Source organism: Egretta garzetta, unplaced genomic scaffold (genome assembly GCF_000687185.1).
Source record: "Egretta garzetta isolate BGI_Z169 unplaced genomic scaffold, ASM68718v1 scaffold373, whole genome shotgun sequence".
NCBI classification, from domain to species: Eukaryota; Metazoa; Chordata; class Aves; order Pelecaniformes; family Ardeidae; genus Egretta; species Egretta garzetta.
The window spans coordinates 1,908,506-1,934,634 of NW_009259184.1; the positions used below are offsets into that span (position 1 = coordinate 1,908,506).

The 26,129-nt window shown below is 44.9% G+C and overlaps 1 protein-coding gene across 1 annotated transcript; it reads right to left on the minus strand.

Annotated features, from left to right (window-relative positions):
- Window positions 1-5,281: 5,281 nt before the first annotated feature.
- On the minus strand, window positions 5,282-25,442 carry PTCHD1 (patched domain containing 1). Its single transcript, XM_035891291.1, has 2 exons — window positions 25,085-25,442; window positions 5,282-6,936 (listed from the first exon to the last, which is right to left on the minus strand). The coding sequence occupies exons 1-2, from the start codon at window positions 25,425-25,427 to the stop codon at window positions 5,282-5,284; spliced, it is 1,998 nt and encodes a 665-aa protein (XP_035747184.1). The 5' UTR covers window positions 25,428-25,442.
- Window positions 25,443-26,129: the final 687 nt, after the last annotated feature.

Genomic DNA, 26,129 nt, shown 5'->3' on the forward strand with positions numbered 1-26,129 from the left:
CCCTGGGTGCGCCCCGCAGCGATGGTGTGGTGCCTGGCTGTGGGTGGAGGATGCTGCCTGCCTTTGCGGAGGGAAAGGGGCTCTCTCCTCTCCGCACCGCCTTCTCATCGGAGCACTGTGTACCCCGGGAAGGCTACTTACTTCAAAGTATTTGTAAGTAGAGAAATGAGAAGTAGTTTTTATGATAAACGTAGGGATAAAGCCATGGAAGAAATACTTTGCCCCTACGTAGCTAATCACACAGTTTGATTTGTAGGGATCGGGGTTTTAATATCCATGAAGGCAGGGGAGGAAAAGGCTCTGGGTGATCCTTTCTGACCAGGGTCTTCCCAAAAGCGGCTTCCTGCAGGGCTTGTGCCTTACCACATGAACTCTGGTTCAGCGAAACCCAGAAGCGCTGTCGTGAGGGGAGGCAGGCAAGGAGCCATTGGGCCGGGCTGCGGGACGGTGACATGGGAAGCGTCCCCACTGCAGTGCCTGGTCTGGTGTCCCCAAGGCCCAGGCAGCAGAGCCGCCCCTGCCCCTCCTGTGCCCCCCGTCCTGCTGCCAGCTCCCACCCATGCCGGAGTAGCTATGGCAATTGGGGGTCCACAGTGAAGCCAAGGCAAGCTCTGCTTCCCTTCCCCGCATCTCCTTGAGTGCGCCACCTGCTTCCAAAGTTAACAAATAGTTAACACTAGTTAACAAATGCTAAGTTTTGGATCAACCAGTTCTTCTCCCACAAAACCCGCTTGCTAAAGAGCCATTTCTGGCTCTCTCACTGTTTTTAAGAGAAGCCACGGCCTTCCTTCTGACTCTCCTGAACTCTGCCCAGCCGTGCTGCCATGCTCCCTTGCTTTCTCTTTGAATAAAAATAAACAAGGTGTTGGCTGAGGTGGGATTTGGTGGCTCACGGGAGGACAGTTAGCCTAGAGAAAAGCATTTAAAAGTATACCTTTCAATACACAGTACACGCTTTACCTGAATTCAGCGCTGGCTCAGAAAGCTTCTGAGAGCAGATGTGAGTCCTCACGTGGCTCAGCGTAACCTCAGGCCACTCTGGTACTGTTTTCCCTCCAGGTTCATGCAGCTGACCATGATAAGTGTGTTTGCTTGTCTTTGGAAAAGAAGCTCTTTTTCTTTGCCAGACAGGTTTTTCTCAGCCTTCACAGCTCTAATTTTAATCTAACTACAACTTTTTCACTTAAACCTTTGGGCAGAAAATTCTGGCCTCATCAATTTATTTTTATAGCATAGTTATTCCAGCGATACCAACTTTTCTCTCTTCATTTTTTCCTCCAGTTAAGAGTACTCATAAATTGAAAATGAACTTGTGCTAAGACAACATTAGGAATTATGTTACAAGAAAATGGGACTGATCTTGATGGTCATATGCACTTAGGTTGGTTCTTTTTCCCCATGCTTACCCCATAGTAAAAATATACTGTACACCATACCTTACTGTATGGAAATTTTAATGTTTGTAGAAGATATATGTGCTCAGTGAGCCACAGTCCTATAGAGTCTTGTTAGCCTTAGTTAAAATTTTTGCCGTTTGATTTTAGTCAGTGTATAATACTCTGCTATACTGACTGAATTTATACAAAAATCGGGTCATCTATATTGCAAACAAAACCACAGTGATATCTGGGCTAAAAAGCCACTTAAGAGTATGACAAAAAACTGCTTAAGCCTAGGTAGTCTTCCAAAATGGAGGTTCACCAGTAAGGGTAACATCTTATGCACAGTTAGCCACTGGGAGTGCTTTGGACTAAGAACAGAGCACAGCATCCGCACCTATTAATCAATCGGCGCAGTGAGGACCAATTGACTTTGGTGAAGATAATTGCTCCAGAGGAAAAAGTCAGAGGAGGAAGGCCATAGTGGGTTAGCATAGTCTGAAACCTTGAGAACATGCCGTTTCTGGTTCACGTTGAGGTATTCAAGCTACCTGTAGAGGAGTAGTATTTGGTGCATCTCTCAGACACATCAGGATTCAGGCAGGAATCTCACGGACCTGGGCTGAGTTCTTTTCATGGCTTTACTTTGCCAAGCCTGGAAGTGGGGAGTGGAGTGGTGGCTTGAGGTGAAACAAAAATGTACATAAGTTGGTTTTGGCTCTGTTTTGGGTTTCCTCTGTTTTGGGGATGCTTCAGAGACTGTCTCCTGCCTGGCCTGGCCTTCCCTGCGCGGAGAGGGGCAAGGATCCTCTTCCCCCTCCCAGTCCCAGGCAGCCGGCAGGAGCTACTGGTGGGGTAACATGGCACTGGGGGCAACTGCTAGGGGAGGAATCTGCCCTTAAAATGATTTTTTAAGGGTAAGCTGGATAAACATCCTTCAGGAATTATTTAAATGTCATTGGCTCTGCCTTGGGGCAAGGGGGTGGGCTGCATGACCTCACCCTGTCTTCTCTGGACACCCAAGCACACCCTGCAGCACTTTGCCATAGGAGTGCCTCCACATCCTTTTTCTGACAGGTTTGGAGATAGACGAGTAATTTTATCACTGGTTTTATCACCTTCCTTGAAGATCTCTGAAGGCCTCACATGCTGAGATTTAATGAGAGAGCTGTGAAACTACAAGCTTGTCTTTGGACATCTCTTTAAAGACACTCCTATGTATGCATTTCAATTAGATGTGAAGAGGCTTATGGTAGCCAACATTGCGCCTGGTGTTTGCAAGTGATAGCATCAGGGATAGCAGAGGTGCAAAATCAGTGTTTGCCACGTGTTCCTCTCTGCAGTGTACAAGCAGCCTCCTTCACACATCTCCCATTTCCAGGTGTCCCACAAGCCAGTAGATGTTAAAAAATGTTTTGTCAAAAGTAGTTTGCAATTCCTCTGTAACTCTCAACTAATTTGCTCATGCCCTCAGAAGTTTAAAAGCCACTGCAGCTGCCTGTTGAACAGCAAGGAGATAGGGCGACTGTTATTTGAATGACATAATGACCATCACAGAAAATCTACGGTGAAGTATATTTAAGGAATGATTTTTGGCTGGAAAACATAGCCCCAAGCCTGAGTCTGAAGAATACAGGGGAAACAGATCTTTCCCCTAGCCTCACATTCATTTGGCTGTCTTCAAGGTGTCCGCCTGATTTCTGCCAAGGCTGAAGTTGTTGTTACAGCTTCCCAACCGCTACCACAGCAAATGTTGTTTGTTCAAGCAAAGAGCCTGTGCGTTCCTGGACACAGATTCCCTTCCTTCTGGTCAGAGAAGGGACTTGTCCAGGGGAAAGTAAACGTTGCCAGCTGCACTGCTGACTTGTTTTGCTAGTCAGTACGTAACATTCTGCTTCAGGGCAAAATATCTGGTTATCTTATTTTCTGCTAGGGAGGAAGCTTCAGAAGTATCTCTTTGCTTGAAAATTAATATTCACTAGGCAACATTTGCGGGTTTTGCACAGGGCTTTTGGGGGGTGTGTGTGTCACTGGGATTGGATGCTAAAGAGAAGTTTCACGCACTGAAGCATACCCGGGGTTTGTGACCACAGATGCAGATTACAGCGTACAGACAACACAGGCAGCCTCCCCAGGCACGGCGCTCCCCATGCTCCAAGCCCCACGGCTCCTGCAATACCCCCTAGCCCTCCGGATACTGCAATGGGGGCAAACACTCTGCCAACTGCTGACAACTTTTCAAGTACTCTTACTTTCCGGATGAGCTGTAAAAAGGAGTCTGGTTACAATACATTCACCTTGCACGACAAAGCAACAGTCCGTATGTTCATGAGGCCACCCGACACACCAGCCAGCTTCCTGCAACTGGGTTTTCACAGGCAACGTGTAGTGGGAACACTCTCAGCAAAACCTACAGAATTGGCTTACGTATCCCCACCGGGGTTTAACCGCATGATAAAACTTTACAGTAATGAGCCTGTCGCTCTTAAGGGTGGCGGGGGCGGAGGAGGAAGGAGATGCTGCTTTATCTGTATTACTCCACATCACAGATGCTGACAGAATTATTGATTTAGAACTCACAGCTCCAAAAAGACTCAGTAATGTAATCTTTTTAAGTTGCTTTTTTTTTTTTTCCCCCCCTTCCCTCAGATGCGATGTTTTCAATAGGCCCCTTAGATATGGGCTCTTTGGGGACGTTGTTAAACTTGCTGCTGCTAAGCTGCAGTCCCAACCTTCAGTTTGTTCCATACAACTCTCATGGTCTACTGTCTCTTGGAAGAGCCCATAGCTGCAAGGTCTATTGCTTTACAGGTACTCTCGGAAGATTGAGGGATTAAGTTATACATTACGTAAAACTACCCACTAATCCTCTTAGTGTGCATTACCAGTGAATGGCCTGAAATAGGCTCTCATTAAAAAGAGCCCTAACATTCACTTTCTCGATGATATTTTAGTATTTGAGGTTTGTGTCATGGATTTTGGTGCTGAAATATTCAGTACACCATCTTCTGTCTGCTGCTAGATCCACTTGCATGAGTTAGTAGAGTGCTAACAAAATTACAGTTGGTAAAGCAGATTACGTGTTTAACTAGTAGCGAGACATGTATAAAATAGAATTATATATTTTCTAGAGCGACAGAGTCACTGGGATTTTTTTGTTCTTTTTTTTTGTTCTTTTTTTGTTTTTATAAGAAAAAGAAACGGCTATAAAACCATGATTAAAAATGTTACAAGGGATGATTTACATTTTAAAATGTTATTTTTAGGAAAAAAAAAGTGATTTATAACGTAAAAGTGTTTGGAAAGCGTTTGGTTGCTGTGTACTGCCTTCTTTCCCAGTACAGTTTGCTATCTGTTATACAGTCTTGCATAAATGTTTAGATTAGGGGAGAAAAGAAAAATTAAATGTGATGGCTAAGACCTACAAGAGCTGACTCACTGACTTGAGTTATTGCTGTGCAGAAAGTTTGTAAAGCCTTTACATCCAGCGAACACTTAGTGCTACTTCAGCCTTGACAGTTGACCTTTCGATCTGATTGGGTTTAGCCACAATAATTACAGCATCTGCAGTACTGGCGATGCAGATAGCTGCTTAGGAACCCAACTTCTCTCATTAGATCTTACTTCATGCATCTAAAATTCAACCCCTCTTTGCATGTGTGTGCAAATTCTCTCGCAATACCTGTTACAGGAGCTGAGCAAGGCGCAATCCCCCAGCTCTTTTTTTTTTTTAAATTTATTTTTAATTTCTCCCATCATTTCAAATATTCCTGGATTTAGATTAGAGGGGGGAGGGAAAACCTCCAAACCCCTTCCTCTCCCCAGATACTTAGTCAGCACTGGTTTCTTTTTTTTTTTTTCCCTCAGTAAGACCTAGTGTAAAAAAGCAACAAACAAACAAGTTAGACTGTTGTAATTTGGTCAACCACTCGGGTGCTATCCATATCCACCATTTCAACACACTCTATTTCCTCACGGTTTTCAGGATTCTTCTTCTCTTTCCTCTTCTTCTTGGATGGTGGCAGGAAAGTCAGTATCACAGGTAAAATGGCAAAGCAGTGAAAGAAGGTGACTAATGCTATTAAAAACAAGCACCTGAACAGTGTACGGGTCAGATTTGAAGGCACAGCTGCAAGAGGAATCAGACCAACAATATAGCAGAGGTAGCTCTGCAAAATAGCTACCCCATGCACTTCCAGGGCATTTTTCACCCATTTAGTTCTTGTGAACTCTTTGCCCAGGACAAAGGTTGATAACAGTGGAGCACAGTTGTCAATTGTATAATTAATTCCGTAAATTAAGCACAACACAGAAATACAATCTAGTTCCACTTTCCACAAGGTCATAAAACCTATAACTCCAAACTCAACTGAGGCAACAGTTAGAGTGAGCCAGACGTTGATCAGAGAGTCTGCCACCAGGAATGCAGAGAAGAAGAGCAGAAATAAAGCACTAATGCAGGAGTTTTGTAAGGGGGCTCCCACTGAAGAGGCATAACGATCCATGTACACAAACGATGGATTGAAAACAATGAATTTCACCTTGGAGGTGAGAGAGAGCTTCCTCAGGGTCTCCAGGAGGTCGTAAAGTTCTTCCCTCTTGGTTTCCATTGTCTTGGCCACCAGGAACATCCTGGAGGCCACGACATCAACTTCGTTGTTATATTTCTTGGAAAAGATGATATCCTCTGAAAAATGGGCAAACTGAGGGGCCTTCAGGAAGGAGTTCCTCAACATATCGGTGAAGTTTTTCTTGGGCAATCCGGTAGATATGTTGAGTTTCCTAAGGTAATTTAAGTAGCTTTCAAACCAAGATATCCTCACAAAGCCCTTGGTATACTCCAGCACGTCCTCCTGGACACTGGTGTTCCAGTACTCGATCGACTCGTAGATGTAGAACCCAATCACTGGGCTGTAGTTACTGAAATACTTCTGCTGGGCAGTCGTATACTCAATGGTCCGTGTCGCGGTCGCTACGATGTTGCTCAGGTCTGACCCTTCACTGACCTGCAGGTAGCCCATTAAGGCAAAGGAAATATAAACAAGGTAAAAGAGAACTACAAAAGGCTTGACGTAAGTGTTTGTTATCCAGTCACAATAATAGCGTTTAAGGAACCACACCAAAAGATGACTCTCGTAAGTGTTCGTTTCCTCTGAATCCGCTGTGTCCTCGCTGAATTTGGCTGTCAGCAGAAACCTATACCATGCAGGCTTCTCTTGCAATACCTCTGGCTTTGGTACCTTTCTGCAGAAGATACTATGCTGGTAGTTGTTTTCTATGTAGCCAGTAAACACCAGGCTGGAACCATAAAAGGAGAGTACATAGAGGTAGTTGAAGAAAATTGCAATACAGGAATTGCAGCAGAAAATCCTGGCTGCTTCAATGTTAGTGAAGGGACTGGCACCTATTCCAAAAGTGACCAGGTACATGGCAGTGGTGAGAGAAAACGAGAGCATGGAGTCTGCAAATACGGCTGCAGTCCTCTCTTTAACGTGTTGGTCTTCTCTAGTTTTTCTCCAGGAGGACAACATTTCAAAAGTCCCATATAACCCATGACCTACAATAGAGAACAAAGCGGGTGTTTAAAGTACTCGAATCAACATGCGGAAAAATGTAACGTGGACATGCTAAAAGACTCAAAGGAGACAGAGCTTGCTGTTATCAATGCTTGAAATAAACATCCTGCAGAAGAGAGAAATTATTATGGTGGCCTAAACCACAGGAGCGCATTCGCTACCTGACTAGCAAACCTTACTACCAGAGCTTGAGGAGAGTTCTGCATCGCTGGCGCAGGGTTGATGGGTTAAAGAAGAAGGATTTTTTTTCTGGTTGGCTGTTTCGTTTCATTATTTCGGAGTACCTGTGATGGAAGATGCTTTGAAATTAGTTTTTCCTGGTGATGGGATCTGACCTGTGGTGAAAACAAAGAAATACGACCTTGAAGAGCCTATGCTGGAAGCAGAGCATTGGTTGGCTGTTTTGTAGAACATCTGTAAAAAACTGAAACCTTCGTATAAGCTGAACATTGTCAAGTAAATCAGTCACTGATTTCTCCACTTCCTATACAAATTTTCCACCAGGAAAAAGAAATCCTAGAAATGGAACAAACAAAAAAAGCACAAATAAATTTTAGAGATGCGGAATGGTCAGAACTGGTATGAAACTGGTCTTCTTACTTTACTATATCTAGAGGCTTGTAAAAACAAATACAGCACTATTTTTCTTGGCAGTTCCTACATTTTGTAATGTATTTAATTAACTCTTAAACTGGATATATCATTCATGAGATGAGATAAAGACCTGCAGACCTAGAATCCTGTGTTTAACCCCCAAGTGCAGGTAAATCAGGAAAAGTGCATCTTTTTATCTCAGTCCCTGGTTGGTCATCTTCTTCTTATGTTTTTTTTTTTTTTGTGATTGATAACCAAGGTGCATTTGGAGGACACAGACCTCTGCTCTCTCATAGTGGACCTCAACTGGGAATGCAGCCATCAACCAGCTATCAGATGAGAGGTGGCTGAGATAAAAGTGGGTTGGTGTTTTACACAGAGATGAACTTAAAAATATAGTCTTTGTATCACACCTAAAATGTAAGACTTAAATATTTTCTCATAATAATTCATGTCATGTTCATCTTTACTTAATAGATCCTTTCCATCTAATCCCACCCTCTTTGCTGCCTTTTGATTACTCCTCTTATTCTTTTGCTGGTTTTGCTGTCCCCTGTCTACCTCTCTGGTCTGCTCTTGCACTATCTCTAGAAATCCCCAAAAGCCAGTCCAGAGTGTTTTACTCTTACCCATTCCCCGATGACATTAGATAAAATGATCAGTGCTGAATTAGCTGCTGATGACACCGAAGTGCAATCACTGGATTTCTGAAGCTGATGCTCCAGTCAGGCAGGTCAAGGTAATTCACAGATCTTTGTTAGAATTTCAGGCTGGCTGCAGAGTACCAAAACTGCTGTATTGGCTCTGTTCTCTCTACCTGTAGATGACTATCACTTTTGCCACAAGGGCAATGAATATTGGTCGAGAAGCCCCCAAACAAATGAGCTAATCTGAAGAACCAGAAAACCAGGAAATATAATGGGGGGTGGGTGGAACTAGATGACCTTTAGGGTGCCTTCTAACCCAAACCATTCTATGATTCTATGATCATGTTTATTCTTAAATTCCTCATGTAGGCTAAATATTTAATCAACTTAACAAAATAACCCTTTTGTCGTCGGTACCTTTTACTGCAGGGGCAGCTGTAGTTGATTCACTCCACCCTTCCTACAAGGAATGTCCTATCTACATTTTAACAGATGGCAGGGCTGATCGCTCTGTTAATGCTGAAAAGAATAGGTATGCAGTATTTTATAAAGAATTCAAAATACAGAGCTCATAAGATGAGATAATAGGTCGTCTGGTGTATCTCCTTATCACGGTCACCTGGTATTTAGAGTAACAAAAGGCTGAGCTCTCATGTATCCGGTATCTTACCTACATTGTTATTTGGAGTCACGGCATGGACCACGACTGTCCAATTTGTAGCAATATTACGTTCCTGGTTTTGGTATGGCATTTGGCATTCATCTTAATTTGCCCAAACAATGTTTTACAGATGCTTGCAGAGGCCAGGTCAAGACTGTCAATTTGATAACTAGCACCGTACCCCCTCTTAAAGCTAATGGGGAATACTGGAACTCCCCGGACGTAAAATCAAGTAAAAAGCACAATCAGTGACTGGCACCCCGTTGCTAATTATGCTTCAAATAGTGAAAGCTATTAAGCTTGCTTTCAGTGTGTTCTTTGTAAAGACAGACTGACCTTTATTTAAATGTAACTGATCACTTGCCAAAGCAGGGAGTGAGAGGTTTAATCCATTTATGGCTCCCATAAGTCCTGCAGACAGGCTCGTCTGAGAATTTCACATGGCATCATATGCATTAGCTTTGAGTGAGCAAAACAGTATAAAATGAGGTCATTGAATATTACAAATTACTTCCATCGTGAGCTTTATCTATAGGATGTTTTTGTAAAAAACCATTTCAGCATTAATAGGCTCTTGCCTACAAATACTCAAATAGCTGCATTAATTTGGAAAGCCTTTGACTTTCCAATGAATAAAAGAATTCAGAGCTAATTAAACACAATGCTGAGCATGACTGTTTACCAGGTATAAGATTTCGGATAACATCTGGTAACATGACTCCTGATACCACATTATTTTAAGTAGGAAACAATAAAACCACAATTTGCTCTTACATAATCTTGAAGACTACCCTAAAATGGAATCCGATTCAGAGAACTGCTCAAGTAAATGCATGAAGAGGCGTCGTTGCCTGTGCTCCACAAAGCCACCAGAAAAACATTTAGATACTCTTCTATTTTTGGATAGGTTGCTTTTGTTGTTTGCTACACAATCTGCACGCTAGGAATCAGTATCGTCCTTCAATTGTACAATTTGTGATTCCTCTGTCCATCTGTATAATAGCTACAAAATTCTCATTTACCTTTAGGAAGACAAGCCTGAATGACAAACTTGCACACTTTTTGCATCAGTGGCACTACTGACCCGCTCCGGTATCCTCTGAGAAGAAGATTAAGCCCAAACTTGTGCACAAATTAGGCATGTCAGTCCAAAGATTAGCCTTATTTGGCTAGAATGGGATTTACCTAACCTAATTCACTCCTCTAAATACTGACTGCAAGCACAACTTGGGGTGACAATCTCCAACGTTGTCTAACTTGCTGATGCTTGTGTAAGTCTAACCCACAGAGATTAGGACAGGTAGCTCCACGGAAGCATTTTGTGAGAATTTCTTTCACCATTCTGTCAATTCAGAGTTTCCATTTTTTGCATCCCTAACCGATTTGCACCGATTACCCCTATTTCTCTTGCTGGTGCTATGTCTTCCCTCTATAATATTAATGATAAGAAGGCAAATTTTTCCTTGCAAATAAATTCTGTAATTGCTTTAACTCATTTTCCCTTTTTACTAGAGATTTAGCCACAAATCTGTAATGATTTAGAGCAATTTGTTCATTATTCAGAGTCATTCAGTAAATAATAAATATGAACTCAAACAGCTAATGGGCTACTGGAGATCTTTTCCTGTTGACATTTGCTATTATGATTCACCGGTCGTGCCCTACAGTCAGGCTGTACAACCACGAGCTAAGAAGGAGTACACAGAAAGATGGCATTTTTTTTTTGAAGGAAAAAAGGTTCTGAATGGGCAAAGAAAAATCCTAGGGGAATAGGAGAACAGCACTGGATAAAATGGGCACCAAAATATTTTTTCCTTATTCTCTTTTTCTACTACTTTGCATTGTAGGAGATACTCCTACGACATGTCTTGGATGACTGAGGACAGAAATTCTGGCTTCTGTAGCCAAAGAAAATGAAGAAGATAGTCACTGTTATTTCTGTGGAGCTTGAATTTTTTAGGGGCTGAGGTGGGCTATCTGTAATTTTAGAAGCTAATAACAATACCAGAAATAAAAGCAATAAATTATGCCTAGCTTAAACACAGCCCTTTCATGAGTAGCCTGAAAATGCGATAAAAAGTTTCATTTGCCTCCTTCAGGATCAAGTCTTGCAATTACACATGCTCTGGAAAATCAATGCAGAGCATGCATGAGAGAAAAAAAGAGCTTGTAGGAAGTTGTGAAAACCAAGGCAAAATTTTCTGTCGCTTAAAATTATCAAATCATTTACCTCATTTTAAACACTACTTATGTGCAGGCACTTAAACTGGTTTTTTTGGGTACCATTGTACAAGCTCCAAAAAGAAATGGATCCCTTCCCCTGCTGAGTGGTTGTTCAAGCAATAGGCCTTTACAAATGGGCACGAGCAGCCTAGGCTTAAAGTTGGCTCCACTCCTGCCTGGCAAATGGCAGGACCAAAGCAGAGAGGGCTGGGAGGGATGTAAAGCAGCCCCAGAGCCTGTGGGATGGCAGCGAAGTGACCTCCTGGTCACCAGAGTCACAGGCCAGCTCTCCATTCACTCATCTTAACTGCTTCCCTAAAACAAATCCTGCTGCCTGCTTCTAATGTTTAAAGATTAAGGGATATGTTCCATTTTGCACTAAAATCACGTGAGGTTGCGATCCTATCACGGTAAGATGAGGTTTGGGTATTCAAATAGACGCCTTCTGTAAGAGAAAGTAAGGGGAGTGACTGAGAACAAGGTTTTGGTTCCTCTTCTTGCAGTCTTACCCATCTATGAAGGCAGAGACTAACTATACACTGTGACTCTCATTTTTTTGTTCTTACTATTTTGAAGGTTGCTTTGTGTGTGTGTGTTTGATTCTGGAGTACAATCTCCCTGAATAAAGTTGCACTTCCAGGTTGTGAGGTTCCAGCCTTCTGTGTGGAAGGTTGCGTTTTGGGGGTAATCAATTTTATTCATTCCATTTTAATGCAGTGGCACGCAAAACGTTAATAATGATTGATCTCCACCTCGGTCAGGCTGAACGCTGCACCAGTACCTAGGTTGCCCATTAAATGCCAGGATTAAGACTAAAAAATTAACGAACTGTCTTCCTGAGGGGGTAGACTCCTCTAGCAGCAAAGCTGGGTTAAGAGGTGTTTCCCCCTTCTCAGGCACCGCTTCCCCTCCCCTACCAAAATTCGCTACTCCCTCATTGCTACTAACTCACCTGTTTCTAGTCTAAATTGGACTAGAGGAATGGTCAGGATTAGAAACATCAGCAACCTTTTTTTTTGAGGGTTACTTTTAAATCCGAAATCTTTTCCGGACACTGATGGCATAAAAATCTGGCTGAATTGGGACTGAGTCATGGTAGGAGGTATGGGAGCCTTGTAAACCGGGTAGGTGAAAACCTGAAGTGTAAGCGTGCTCTGACAGAGTTACTGAGGTTAAGTCTGGATTTTGATTTAAGGTTTTTGCTTGCATTGTAATGGCTGCATCCTTGTAACACTATCCGTTCAGTGGGATGAAAGCTGTCTCACTTAGGTTGATTTAAGCCTGAAATCATCCCACTGAATAGGAGCACTTGTCTGCAAGAGGAATTTAGTGTGCTGTGAAAAAGCATGTGAATTTACAGAGGACTAGCTGTGTTGCACCAGCTTGCTTTGTGGAAATCTGCGAAGGACAGCTTGATTCACATTCAAAGTGGAGTGAAATATCATCCGCAGAGACAAACACCGGATTGATTAACATGAAATAGCTAGGATGCTAGAAATTCATATCCCGGCTTGCTGCCAATGCAGGCAAGGTCTCAAGAACTGCACTTCTGCAAAATTAGTACACGGGAGATCGGAATCATACCACAGGAATTGCCCTTTCCAAAACGGTACCTGTAATAACTTATGATATAATGAAGGTGCAATGAATTTTCCTAGCTGACAGTATTAAAAATAACAATGTACACTGCTCAACTCTGGGATTGCTTTCCCCAGTAATGTCAACAAAGAGGCTGAGATAATTTCCCCCCGCTGACTTATTTTTTCCAGCTAGATCAGTGAGCTCATCAGCTCCCATCTCCTGAAAAGCCAAGTGAAACTGCTAATCCAGACTCCCTTTGTCACAGGAGTTGCAATCAACCGGTTGGTGACTAAATATGCGACTTGCCTCCTGTGGCCTCTCCCAGCAGGCACGATTTTAACTCGGAACATACAGAGAGTTCAAAGTGCCACTGAATATGCAGGCAGAGCATGAGAATTTGCATCCAGTTGAAGCAAACATCTGGCTTCATACCCTGTTCTCACTAAAATAATAAAATACTACAGCTAACCAAGACCCTTCAGCATGCAGACAGAATTAGCACCAAGCCCAACTTAGACGACAGTTTTCGCTGAGTTTACAGCAACGTAGTGGCATGGGTTGAGCCGAACAGTTAAATCATTGTTATCATGCTGTTGCAACAAACTGCGGGTTACTCTAACCAACGTCCACCTTTGTGGTCCGTAAAGGGCACTGCAACTCTACAGTTGTGCTGTGGGAATGGCAGACCTCAAAGAGGGTGTGTATCGTCAGACGTCCCACTGCGTGCAGACTTGCCTGCCCCAAACGCTGCTGCTGAGCAAAGAGAATGCACTGCAAACACTACTGGCTTTTCCTACGCTTGCCTGAGTATTTCTGGGAGCCCAGTTCACAGTGTAGAGTAAAATCCTATAGGATACCAACACCATCTGGTCAACCGTGTTTCCAGGCAGCGGCATTTATCTCAGGAGAATGTGGCAAGGGGACGGAGGGCTGTAGACAGCTGAGCAGTCTCCAACGCATCCTCATTTGCAAAGCGAGTGAAGTCCCAGCCACCCAAGCACAGCCTGACTTCATTTCATACCTCCAAGAGCAGGTTCAAAGGGCAAGTAAGCCTGAACGCTGCATGCAGGCGTGGTACCTGGATTAAGAAGAACACGTGAAGAGCAATACGGGATGGGATGTACTGGTATAAGCGTGGTGCAAAGCTTTCTTTAGCTCCTGTCACACAGACCCTACGAGTCTGTATTGTAACTGAATTACAGGTATGACCTCAAAATTATGTACCTCAAAATTATGACAACAATGGTGTTGGGTAGGTTCAGCATTTGCAATTATTGTTCTAAAGACTACTAAATTCTACGCATGTGTCGCTAAGGTGTACTATGCCTGCAGATGTTAACATCTGACTTGGGATCTTCCCAAACCAGAAACATACTGAAATTGGATATGTCAGTCTGTTAGGCATCCAGGCATGATACCAGCAGATCAGTCTCTGGGATTGGTTTCCATCTGAATATTAGCCCTTTGCCCTCAGTTGTCAGGCTGATCTCTCCAACCCCGCCTACAACAGCACCGGCCATCCCGGTCAGAAAGCCCCAGGCATGCCCATGCGCTCCTCAACTTAATACCGGGATCAAAACCATGAGCGTCCTGGTGCATTCACACCAGCTAAAAATCTGCTTTCATCTCCAGAGAGGGAGTTATGTTTTGTGCCGTATCTACTTGGCAACAAAATAAGAGAAACCGCAATGTTTAATAATACGCTTCCAGTATCGGCTGTGTTTCACAGCTGTGGGTGGCCATGCCCACGGAAGCGCAGGGCTGAAGAGAAACTGTCCCTGTACAACACGCGGTATGGCTTGGTGCATGCAGAGAAGAAATCTTCAACTGGTGCTCAGCGCTTCATGCTGTGAGACCACAATGTTATTTTTAGTCATAGATCCTGCAGAAAGACTCTCCGGGCCGTTAAGCCTGCGCTCAAATTGCTTAATGCACGGGCAGGAAAACAGGGTGCGTCTGGAAATCCAGCATGAGGTTTATGCCTCATTTAGGTCTCACGTAGCGCTGTCAAGCGCAGCTTAAGAAGGGAGCTGGGTTCCTCATAAGACTCGTATGGATCCGCTGCACCGGAGTAATTTTGGTCCCAGCCTTCTGGCAATGACTGTCTGCTGTAATATCCTACATTTTCTATATTTCTAAACTTAACTTTTGCATCGGATTAGCTCTCTGTTCTCCTGTGAAACAGTCTATTTTGGTCAGGTGTAGCCCTTTCTAAAGTGTTTTACTAAAACATGTGTACTTTTACTAAAAAGTACACATTTGCACAAAGAATGCACTGGCAAAAAGAAACCACACTCATGCCCTCGGTCTCACCCTCAATGGCCGGGACACAGGCAGCGATGCTTGGGGTACCTCGCACATCCCAATTATAAGCCCTCCAGTGCTGCCTTTTGTTGTGGCAAACGACCAGCAATGAGCCGATGGTTTAGAAAACAGTACAAATCACAAGCTAACTTTAAGAGCATGATCTACATGTTACTGTTGAAACGAAAATCATTCTACCTATAAATCCCCAGCTCTGAAGAAATGCATACACATGCACAGGACACATGAAGCCATTCCTGTCATTTTTCTACCCATATAAGGGGTAAAGAAACAAAGAGAAGTATTTTAAATAAGTAGAATTAAATAATGCCTCCGTATTCATAGTCCTAGCCCTTGCCACTATCCCTAATCAGCAATGGCACTAACATGGTTTGCCACTTTTTATTTTTGGAGTATGTGTATTTTAAAGCTATTAATTATAAAAAAAAAAATCTTCTCACTTAATATTGCATTTTCAAAATATTTTTTTAAACCATACCAAATGCAATTCAAATTAATAGCTCTCATTATAATGATTATATAGGCAATTCAGCACGTATGTGGTTAATCTTGAACAGTCACATTGATGTCAAGAGAGTAAAAATTACTGATTTAGGCTCTGGGAAAATGCTGGGTTATTTGCTTGGATCACCCTTTTTTAATATTGAACCAATGTAATATTTGAGATTTTGTTGTTATAGTGATAGCAAGAATGTCAGATAAACACATTTTAAAAACAGAAAAACGTTTGAGAGAAAACTTGAGTGGCTCTTTTCTCTTGAGAAAGATAAGCAAAGCAAACTATAGTTCAAAATCTACTTTTATATAAAAAATGAATAATTCCACTTAAGAATGGGTAAAGGCTTGTTTTGGCGTTTAAATAGCAGGCTGTCAATTCTGTTTAAACGTGTGACTTGCTTTCCCCTGTTTTCATGAAAGACCTGGCAAAAGTTGAAAGTCGTATTTCGTTCAGCGCAGCAGAAGGAGCTGAGCGTTAGCAAAACCTGGTTTTAGCTGCTGGAATACCTACGTCTGCATGGCGCGCCCATCTACCGACTACCCAGAGCTTGTGCAGATCTGATCTGAAAGCAACTGAGCCAAACCTGCCCCATGGGTGCAAGCCTGCGGTTCCGGGGCAAACAGCAGGGGAGCAGCGAACTCCTGCTGGCCCTCAAAGGGTCTGTCTGCCCGGGAGTCCCCGCTCCTCCCAGTAACACCTCTTCCCGCCTTTAACTTAACTCGGAAACATCAGAAAATCCCCCAGGAAGCGCAGCGCCCTGCCCAAGCTGTTATTTGAAGAGACGGGGAGAAAGGCTTAGTTTTGTGGCATGGAGGATGACAAGAGGAGGAGGGCACAGGGCTGGACTCTGCGGTGTGCAGGAGGGGGGCCAGGAGCACCCCCTGCACCAGGGGAGCTGCATGGGATGTGAGACCCCGATGCCAGGATGGTGAAGGAATGACAGGCGTGGCCGGCAAGATGAATTTCCCCCCTGATGCACGCACCTCAAGCCTCACCAGCCAGGGAGGTGGTTAGATCTAGCATTAATACCTTAAGTACCACTGGGCTTGTCTCGCGTATGACATGCTTAGATTCGTACCAGCAGACAAAATTGCAAAATTGCAAACTGATTTTCCCCACAACGTGAGTTTCTGACAGATTTTATGTGTGCTGCGTGAAAAAACTACTTAAAGGTAAATGAAAGCTACCTGCAATCACCTGTGAAAGGTTAATGTTTACCATGCTACAGAACAGCTGAGGGACGTACATGTGACAGCTCCTGAAGACGGAGTAAGACACAGTGAGTATATCTGGGACAAAATCCGTCTGGTTTAGACTTCTAAGCCCACAAGCCAAAATATCGTTTGCTTCTAGGAGCGTTGTCCTAGTGGAATATGGGCCAGTGGAACATGGATTGGTTTACCACACTTCAAGTTCCCCTTTTCTGGTCAGAAAGGTGCAACCAAAACATCTCAGGCATATCTTTAAGTGCTCCTGTTTAAGCCATGTTTGTCATTACTCTTACTCATGAATATAGATCAGCCGCATGTGAAACACCATGTCCAAAAAGTTGCAAAACTTCAGGTAAAGCACATACAACCTATTATTTTTACTGATTTAAAAAAAAAAAAAAAAAGAGAAAAAGAATAATAATTACAAGTTTGGAACTCAGCTTGAACTTTCCACCAAGCAACCAGACTTAACTTATTCCAATTAATCCATCTCTGCCAGTGTCCTCTGCCCAGAACGCAGAGGTCTCATGACCTGAAAATGGCAGTGTCCCCCCCCACCACACGTCCCTCTCGGCTATTGGGGGCTGTCATTTATTAGAAGCCCAAAACATGCACTATGTCTTTCACAGAAAGACCTAAAATGAAAAGTCACGTCGGTTCCTGCTGACCTTCCCCAGGTCTTTGTTGACCATGTGAGTCCAGTATGCAAAGTATACCACAAACATATATATGTATTTCCTACATGTATATATAGAGATAGCAAAAGGTTTCTTTTCTCTAGCCTCTGAACTTCCAATATATTTTCATATATGTAGAATTTGCTCTTGAGGGACTTCACTACTTGAAGAAAATCAGGGTATCAAGAGCCAAACTCTCAGTACCTTTGACCGTTTGGGACTTCTCTGACAAAGCCCTCCATTAAACCATCACGCACACACTGACTTCTCCGCAGTTAAAAGAATGCAGACAGTAAAAGCATAACACCTTTCTGCTACTCTTTGCATAAATGAATGCTCATTAAATGTACTGCATCACCTGTAACATACTTCTCATGTGAGACAAGTGTATATTGGAGCACCACCAGTCAAGAGGAAATGCCTGATCTTACTCAATGATTGTACAGCACTTGGTTTCAATATTAAACTGTTCACTGGACTGACTTCCTACAGGTACAGCACCTCTTTTCCAAAAAGCGTTATATTTTCTGAGTCATCGACACTCTTCTGAAGCCAAGAAGTGTGTACGTGTGCAAGGGTTTCACTGGGGTTTGTGGTGGTGAGGGGGGAACATGTACACGTTGGCTGTGTTGCCATCACATGTGGCTGACTACAAGCTCTACTTGCTGCTTTTGCAACTGCATGGGAAAGGGCTGGTACAAATGTCTAAAATACTCTGCCACCATTTCTATTTTAAGCCGATTTCTTTCCCATGCATTAGTGGTTCCTTGGTGTTCAGGTTCCTCAAGGGGCTTGGGGCCTCATCCTTCAGTAGGAGAACTGGAGAGAGGGAGACCAACAGGTAAGGAGATGGTTAATCACCTCGCCTTTGGGTGGAAAATGTGGGCTTTGGTGAGAGGACTCATTGGTACATTGAGAGAGGAGGAGTTGCCTGGGGGCCTACTTCTGTTCTTCCCCAGGAGGAACAGAAATGCCGGGTGATGCTTGAGGGACTGCAGATGATGCATGGCTGCTTAGAGAGCTCAGGAAGAGACTGAGGGACCGAGGAGAGGAAAAGGAGAGGGAAAAGGAATGACAAGGAAGGTGACATGCCTGGGATTCTGCTCAGGGTAGATAAAACCAGATAATTTTATTTATTTATTAGAAGAGGAATGAAAGGAACAAAACACAAAATGTTTTAGGACTATAACTGAGCTGCGCAGGGCTGAACTGGGAAAGCTGAGCAGATGGAGTGACAAAAAACCAAGTGTACTTCCAGGGCACTCCTGGAGTCCTTTGGGAGTGTGAAAAAAGCAAAGGATGAATAGTGGAAATCACTGGGAAATCTGAAGCAGCTGAGATACAACTGCAGGGTATGGTGGGGACCTGTTTGGGAGCCAAGAAAGTTACTGAAGAATATAAGGAAAAGGGTAGGAGCAATGGGCCCAGCAGTGGCTGAGGAGAGGGGAGATGGGAGAGAGGAGAAATTTAAAAAAACTCAAACCAAAATGGCAGAGGGCACATGCTACAGCAGTGGAGAAAACAGGAGAAAAGATGCTGCGAGCTGTGCAGGCATCAGGAAGGAGATGCCGTGGCCAGGAGCTGGGAGCTGGGTGAGACCCGCTGGAGGAGGCTGCCAGAGATTGCAGCCACGATGGATGAGAGGGGAGGAAGGGGCAGGGGGGCAGCAAACTGCAGCAGCCACCGAGGGAGGACGCGCTTCTTCCCAGCATGAAGAGACAGCAGAGGGGCAGCTGGACAGGGAGAGTGAGAAAGCTTAGCTCGGGGAATAAAAATAAGAGACTCGCTAAGCTTCACATTTTTATTAACTGACAACTGGAAGATCAGTGGAAAAGTACTGCACAACATCAAACATTTGAGTGTGTGCACGAGTTACCTTCGTGAGTGGACGGAAGGGCACCAGGGAGACCGGCGCAGGGGCTGGTTCTCTCTCTCTGCAACTCTCTATACGTAAACAGTGTTAACACTGGTTTTACTGAATATAGCAAACACTTGGGTGCTTGATAGGGAGGATAACGAATGCTTTTAGGAAGTACAAACTTGGCACATGTTGCAATTCCCTACCAGCATGTTCTTCCAGAAAACTGGAGAAGGAGCCAGGCCGGGTGCCTTTTTGGCACCGAGGCGCAGCTCCAGTCAGCCACGTGTGCTGGCACGTGCTGGCCCGGGCACCCTCACCCTCCCAAGGTTTCCGCGCTGGTTGTTAGCTGCCCTGCTTCGCTTAGCTACCTGTTGCCTTCACAGTCCCTAACCTTCAGCAATCCTCTCAGCTGCTCTCCTGTGCTTTTCACTCCCATCACCAAACACGCTGACCTCCCCTCTTCTCCTGCTTCCTAACATTTTCCTTCCAACCTTCTTTCCCAGTGGTCTCTGACCTCAGATCCCATCTTTGCTGCTCCAGCTTTTTGCATCCATAAAGCCCCTGTGCAGGTGTCTCAGCTCATTCCTACACCAGCACGGCTCTCCCCCAGGTAAGCGCGTCCAACAAATTTGTGTTTCTGAGAAGTGAACGGCACTTCTCTGCATCTGTGAGGTGCTTCTACAAGCCCTGGTACCTCCGGGTACCTCCCAAAGCGTTCTACGCCTCTTCTGCCCCTGTGGCCCCTCCTGCCAGATGCAGCTCTGTGCAGTCTCCTTCTCTCCCTGACTTTCCCCCCACCCATGACTGAAGCTCAGGAGGATACCACCTGGGCCCTGCCCGACACTTCCACCTCCTCCTTTCCAGTCATCCGTCTCTGGACCTGCTCTGTTGACCGCTTTCCCCATCTCTCCTCCCCAAAAGGGCAGGACATGATGGGAGAACGGTGGGAGGAGGGAAGGAGAGGTATCTGCAGGCGTCCCTGTTTTTGCGGAGTTTCGCACAAGGCTGGCTAGCGTCTCCCTTTACAGCAAGCTGCAAGCTCCAGCCGCTCTCGTAACTGCTAACTGGTTCTCCCCTGCCAGCATCGGAGGCTAAATATAAGCCTGTGGAGTCAGCCCCGCGTCCCTGCCCGTATCTGGCAGAGCCTGGCATTCCACTGCGATTTCACAGAGCCGATGCTTTTCACGAACTTGGCAGCTGAAGAGAGCCACCTCTCCCCGAATAAGCTGTAGGAGTTTCTAGAGGAACAGGGAACAGATTGCTGGTTTTCTCTCCAGTGCAAAGGGCAATACTGCAATTTTCTGTTGAGTCCCTAAGTTAAATGCTGCGCTCCACCTCTGGGAAGTAAGAAGTCATGCCAAAAACTTGTTCAGCCAGTGCTGCTTGTTGTCCAATCGTTTGTTTGGTAACACTGCGGGGTTTTTTGAGGAAACTGGTATTTTTAAAGGATTGGCAGTTATTAAACAGTATTTAATGCGTAAGGGAAACTTATGATGAATACGCTAGCATCTGTGCCAGACCAAACATCTGTAGTTTTCAATGGAGCAGGCAACAGGAAATAAGAATATTAGTTCTTGCTTTTCAGCTGACACTATAAATCAGATATTTTAAATTCAACCAAATTGAAGAATTTATTTTTTTGGTTCTTAGGGCCAAAACGGAATAGCCTTAGGTTCAGCAAAGTATTCCACATGAACTAGGCATGTGAGTAATCTTGTCCTTAAATTACTTGCTTACACACTGGTAAATGCAGATGACGGTTTTAAAAAACCACAGAGGCATATGCTAATGCAAAATATGCCCAGACGAATGGTGGGAGCCTGCCAACTTTCACAGGTTTTAGGCTTCACTTTCACGTTTGAGGTACCTGTATAAATCCAGAGCTGAAGAAGAAAAGTTCCCAGTTTGACTTGACGAGCTACCCCTAGAGAAGAGAGCAGCTGCAGCCAGCCTGCCCTTCTCCGCCAGCGCTCCCCCAGCGCAGCCCCTCCGAGGGGGCTCGGGCCAGCCCTGGGCTCTGCCTCCTGCTCTGGGCCTCCGGCGACCGGGGGGACCCCCGCTCTTTTGGTACCTGCTGGGGAGGGAGGTCTCCAGCAACACCTCTCCCAGCTTCAATTTTTGCCATGCAGTTAGCAGCCAGCGAGGGCTAAAAAGAAACCTGCCGCAAGACAAAAATCATCACGGTCGTGACGTACTCAGGCTATGTACAGTCATCAGCGACGGAGTTATTCTGACTTAATGAGTTACCTTTCGTGAGCTGGGTTACAGTAACCTGCCTTAATTAAAGAGTAAAATAAATTAGACTCAACTACCACGAAGGTGATTAAAACCAAAGCATGACGTGTTTAAATCAGTATGTCATATGTAACAGGTGGGGTAGGCAAAAAGATGTTCCTGCCTACACTTACACAACCTGAGCTTGAGTGCGACCTGGTAAGCCATGGCAATTTAGTACCTTAAAATTGTCCTGGTGATGCAAAAGCTAAAGATTGAACACCTACAGAGGCTGGTACCCTTCACTAGAGCTTGTTTGTTCTTGGAAATGGCTGGTGCTGAAGGGATGTTACAGCAAAGAGGATGAATGAAATCTAGTATCAAAGGACACACTGAACAGAGCATTTTGCAGACATATTGCCTGAATTATTAGGACGGGCTTGTGACTGGACAAAGTATTTAAACTACTTGGAAAGTAACTCTTGAAAACATGAAAAAGCAGATAACTGCAAAAGATTGCTGACCAACTTTAGTTAATGCATCTTGGAAGGGCAGTGATGGTTTCAAGATGAACTTAATGAACAGGAGAAATGGTGTGAGATAAACAAGCTATAACTCAGCAAGGACCAGGGTAACCTTCTACGCATCAATTGGAACAACTGATTGTGCAAAGAGGGTAGAAAGTGACACAAAAGATGTGAGTTACCACGTGCCACCAACCAAATGCCAACCATTTCATACTGCTGAGAAAAAAAAAAAAAGAATGTCATATGGGGATGTATGAACAGGAGTGCCATATGCAAGATGTGTGAAATCATCCTCCTACTCTACTTGCTGCTGAAAGCCTCAGCCTGAATCCTGCGCCCAGATTTAGGCACCGCACTCCACGGAAGATGTGGAACGGCCAAAAAGCAAGAAGATTGCTGGAAGTCTGGTAAGCACAGTCTGAGGAAACCTGGGATGAAAGGGAAAAGGCCCGGGCAAGTGAAAGTGGTCCCAAATATGCAAAGAAAAAGAAAAGAAAGTGTTTTCCAGATGCAGTGGATAAATAAGAAGGATGGCTGAGTGAGAAAAGGGGAATTCAGGTTAGACATGATGCAAATGCCATAGCAGCAGTGCGATGAAACACAGGGGAAGCGGCTGGAGGAGGAGAGGAAGTGCAGGGCGAGAAGTATCTGTTCAGAAAGATGTAACCGGGGAAACTTCACTAATGATTTATACTAGTAAAGAGGCCTTGCCTGAAATGTGTCCAGTGTAATCAATTTTTCTACCTAATTTTTGCTTTTAGCCATGAGATTATGAGTAATAGCTACAGGGCTCCACTGTTAGCCAGGAATCCTTTAGCTACCTAAAGGTCAGTTAATCTATGATCTAATCTGATGGTCACCGAAATTAAGCGGAAGTAGTTCAGCGGGCTATAACGGAGGGCAGTCGGTGTCTCTAGCCTTCAGTTACTTTGAGTTAAACCATCCTTTACAAGCAAATCAACATACAGGCATGAAACCAATTTTGAAACGCAGGCTGAATCTTTCAGGAAACCCTGCCTTTCTAGCTATCTGCTGGCTTAAAGCAGTTCTCATTAAAAACTCCAGAATGTCTTCAGTGCCTTCTGTTCACCTGTTGATATTCCTGTCCCTCAGGAGGTTTTATGCAGCTGGGAAAGCAGGCAAGATTCGCATGAACTTGGCTGCTCTGTCTTGACTTGTTCACAGTGAGAGCTGAGCTACATATTTGAAATTTACTCTTTTTAAGAGTGGAATACTTCAACTAAGCAAGACCAAAAAAAACCCTCAGAGAAAAAAAAAAGGAAAAGAAAAGCAGGGTTGGCTATAGAGCTTGGCAGTTAAAGGAGCACTAAAATAGAAGTGTGAAACTTTTCATAGTTATCTGTAAGGCTTCAAGGATTTCAAGTCTCAGCATAATCACTATTAGTGAATTCGAGATCTAAAAGGTTGTCCCAGTGAGCAGATGCTTTAATCCCTAAACGGAGCTAATATTTCCTGGTTTTGAGTCGCTTTCCCCAGGTACTTTCATTTCTTATGGCTGGACTTTAGACTGCTTTTCTACTACTCTTGCAACATATCTGGAAATTCCCTCCTATGTAATATTAATACCCTCCTATGTAATATTAGATGTAATATACACTGCTTAGTTCGAGGAATTGAATTTTGTAATACATGCATGGGCATAAAACCTCCCAGAAGAAACCAAAGACTGAGGCCAGAGAGTTAGCCTTCTTTTGACTCTGACTTTCTCGTGCTGATGAGGATACGGTTTAATTTTCATGGATGTCATCTGAAAATGAGAGCTGACGTAATGTAGCTGAATTCTCTCTGTCACTGAATATATTCTGTATGTTAACTGGTAGTGCGATGCACTGAAGCATAGTCTTTAATTAAAGCGCAACAATACCACAGCTACAGTACAGGCATGGCATAGGAACCTGGAGCTGGATATAAAAATAGCTATGCTGAAACGTGCCATATCACTACACGGTGTGACTAAGTCAGGGGAGACACTCTTGCACTTGAAACCTGAAGTATTACTGAGCACTGATTTTCAGCTGGGGAAGCTGTGATCAAATCAATGCATGTATTATTCTCCGCAAATGAATAATGGCGTGAACGAGGACGTATTAAACACCTACAGCGCACAAAGCTTTTCACACTGGTTATGAACCAAACACAAACAAAGAGGCTGTGAACTCTCCAGAGCTCTCATTTTGTCTTCCGTGAAGCCCTCCTGCCTGTTTGGATACATCGCGCGGCGTCCCCATGAACACCCTGGTGCCAACAGGAGAGGGCACCGATTTCGGGTTGGAAGCAGGCAGACCGCCCTTCTCTCCTCCTCTCTCCTACCCTCGAGGAAAATGAACCAAAACGAAACCACCCTGTACCCCACAGTGAGTGAAGGTGGTATGTAAACCGGGGAGATGAAGACGCCTCTGTCGGCACCGGAGCCAGGGAGCGGCCAGTGCCGCTTCCCTCCGTAGCCCTTGGCCAGGGGTGTGCTGGCACTAGCCCAGCAGGTCCACCCCAACCGGGGGAGGCAAAGCTCTCCACCCCAGGGCCGTGAAACCCTCCCTGAGCTTGCTCAGCCGACACAGGGGCTTCAGGAGAAACGTGACCCAGAACCGACCACCGCCCTTACCCCAGGGGCAGGCACCTGCCAGGCCAGGGCAGCACCGCTCCGCTCGCCGGAGGAGCCAGCGCTCTCTGCACGCTCAACGCGCGCGGCCCCTTCGATGTGCCGGCACAGCTGGCGCTGTCATCGCGGCACGGAGACCTCTGCAAAGCCTTCCCTCCGACGCAGGCCACCAAAACCAGAACCAAACACCCACAGGGAAGCAGCAGCGGGGCTCCCCCTCGGCACGGCACTCGCACCCCCTTCTTCCTCGCTACCGCGCGGGCCCCACATCCTACGGCAGGGTGCTACACCACGCCGGAGCCCCAGGCATGGCTTTAACGTCCCGACGTGGTACAAACAGTTTAGGAAAAGAGGCCGCCTGGATTTGGCACGGGGCAGCGTTGCAGGGAGGAGGCACCGGGAGCCATGCAGTGATGCTCCTCTGCTTGCTGGGAAATGCGTCAGGGAGGCACAAACACACAAAAGAGAGAGGAGAGAGGAGATAGTTACCTAACATGACGAAGGGAATTCCCAGGAAGGTGGAATTGTATTTCCCACCAGTGAGATTGATGATCCCAGCTGCAGTCAGGGTGGCAAGGGTCACGGTCAGCAATCCCAGCAGGCCAAGCCAGGGTTTGCTGCGGACACAATCCTGCATGGAGCAGCAGAGAATGGCCAAGGTGACCACAAGGACCAAGCTTGTGATCAGGTAGCGTTCTGACACCCTGCTCGTCTTCTGGAAATCCTCCTTCAGCGAAGAAGAAGTGAAAGGATACATTTTGACTTTCCTGTTGGATTTCTGGAAAAGTTCAACAGTGTCACAAAAAATGGATTCCCACTTCTCCGCTACCATGTCATTCAAGGAGTTGATTGCCTGCAAGTAGTAGGTGAGCTGAATGGCTTCTGCAGACTTCACCCGGTCTTTGCTGTGCACAGTAACCCCACCAAGCTGATGCCCGTTATACACTTCCCTGCCATCCTTTAAGTGAGTAATCGGATAAGTGATTGCAAAATTAGTTCGATTAGAAGAACGAGCAGCCTTTAATTCCTCCAGTACATGCACTATGTCGTCCACTATGCATGTCTTGTCATTGTTCAGGATACATATATGGGCAAACGTGTAATTGAAACCAGGTCTTTGAACTTGGATCCTGGTCACAGCAGAGTGCAACTACAAGGAAAAGAAAAATCACACACGTTATTCATCAGTTCATCTCGCACAGTAGCAGCCAGAACAACAGCGGCTCCTCACCTCCTCCGTCCCTTTCCTATTCGATCTAAGCAATGACAACAAAAGTTCTGGTGACTGCAGTATTAATAGCACACTCATCCCCCCCCCCCTCCAAAAAAAAAAAGGAAACATGCATTAAAATAGCAGTATTATTCCCCTACATCCTTTGCTGGTAACTCGGGTGGGTTGTGACTTGCATCTGTGCCACAGGCATCTGCTGTTCGGCCTCTCTAAATAAGCAAACTCAAAGGGCCCAGACCTCCGCTTTCAAGAGGTCTGGCCAAACATAAAAGGGAGAGCTACAGCCCGACTGTTTGCGGGGAC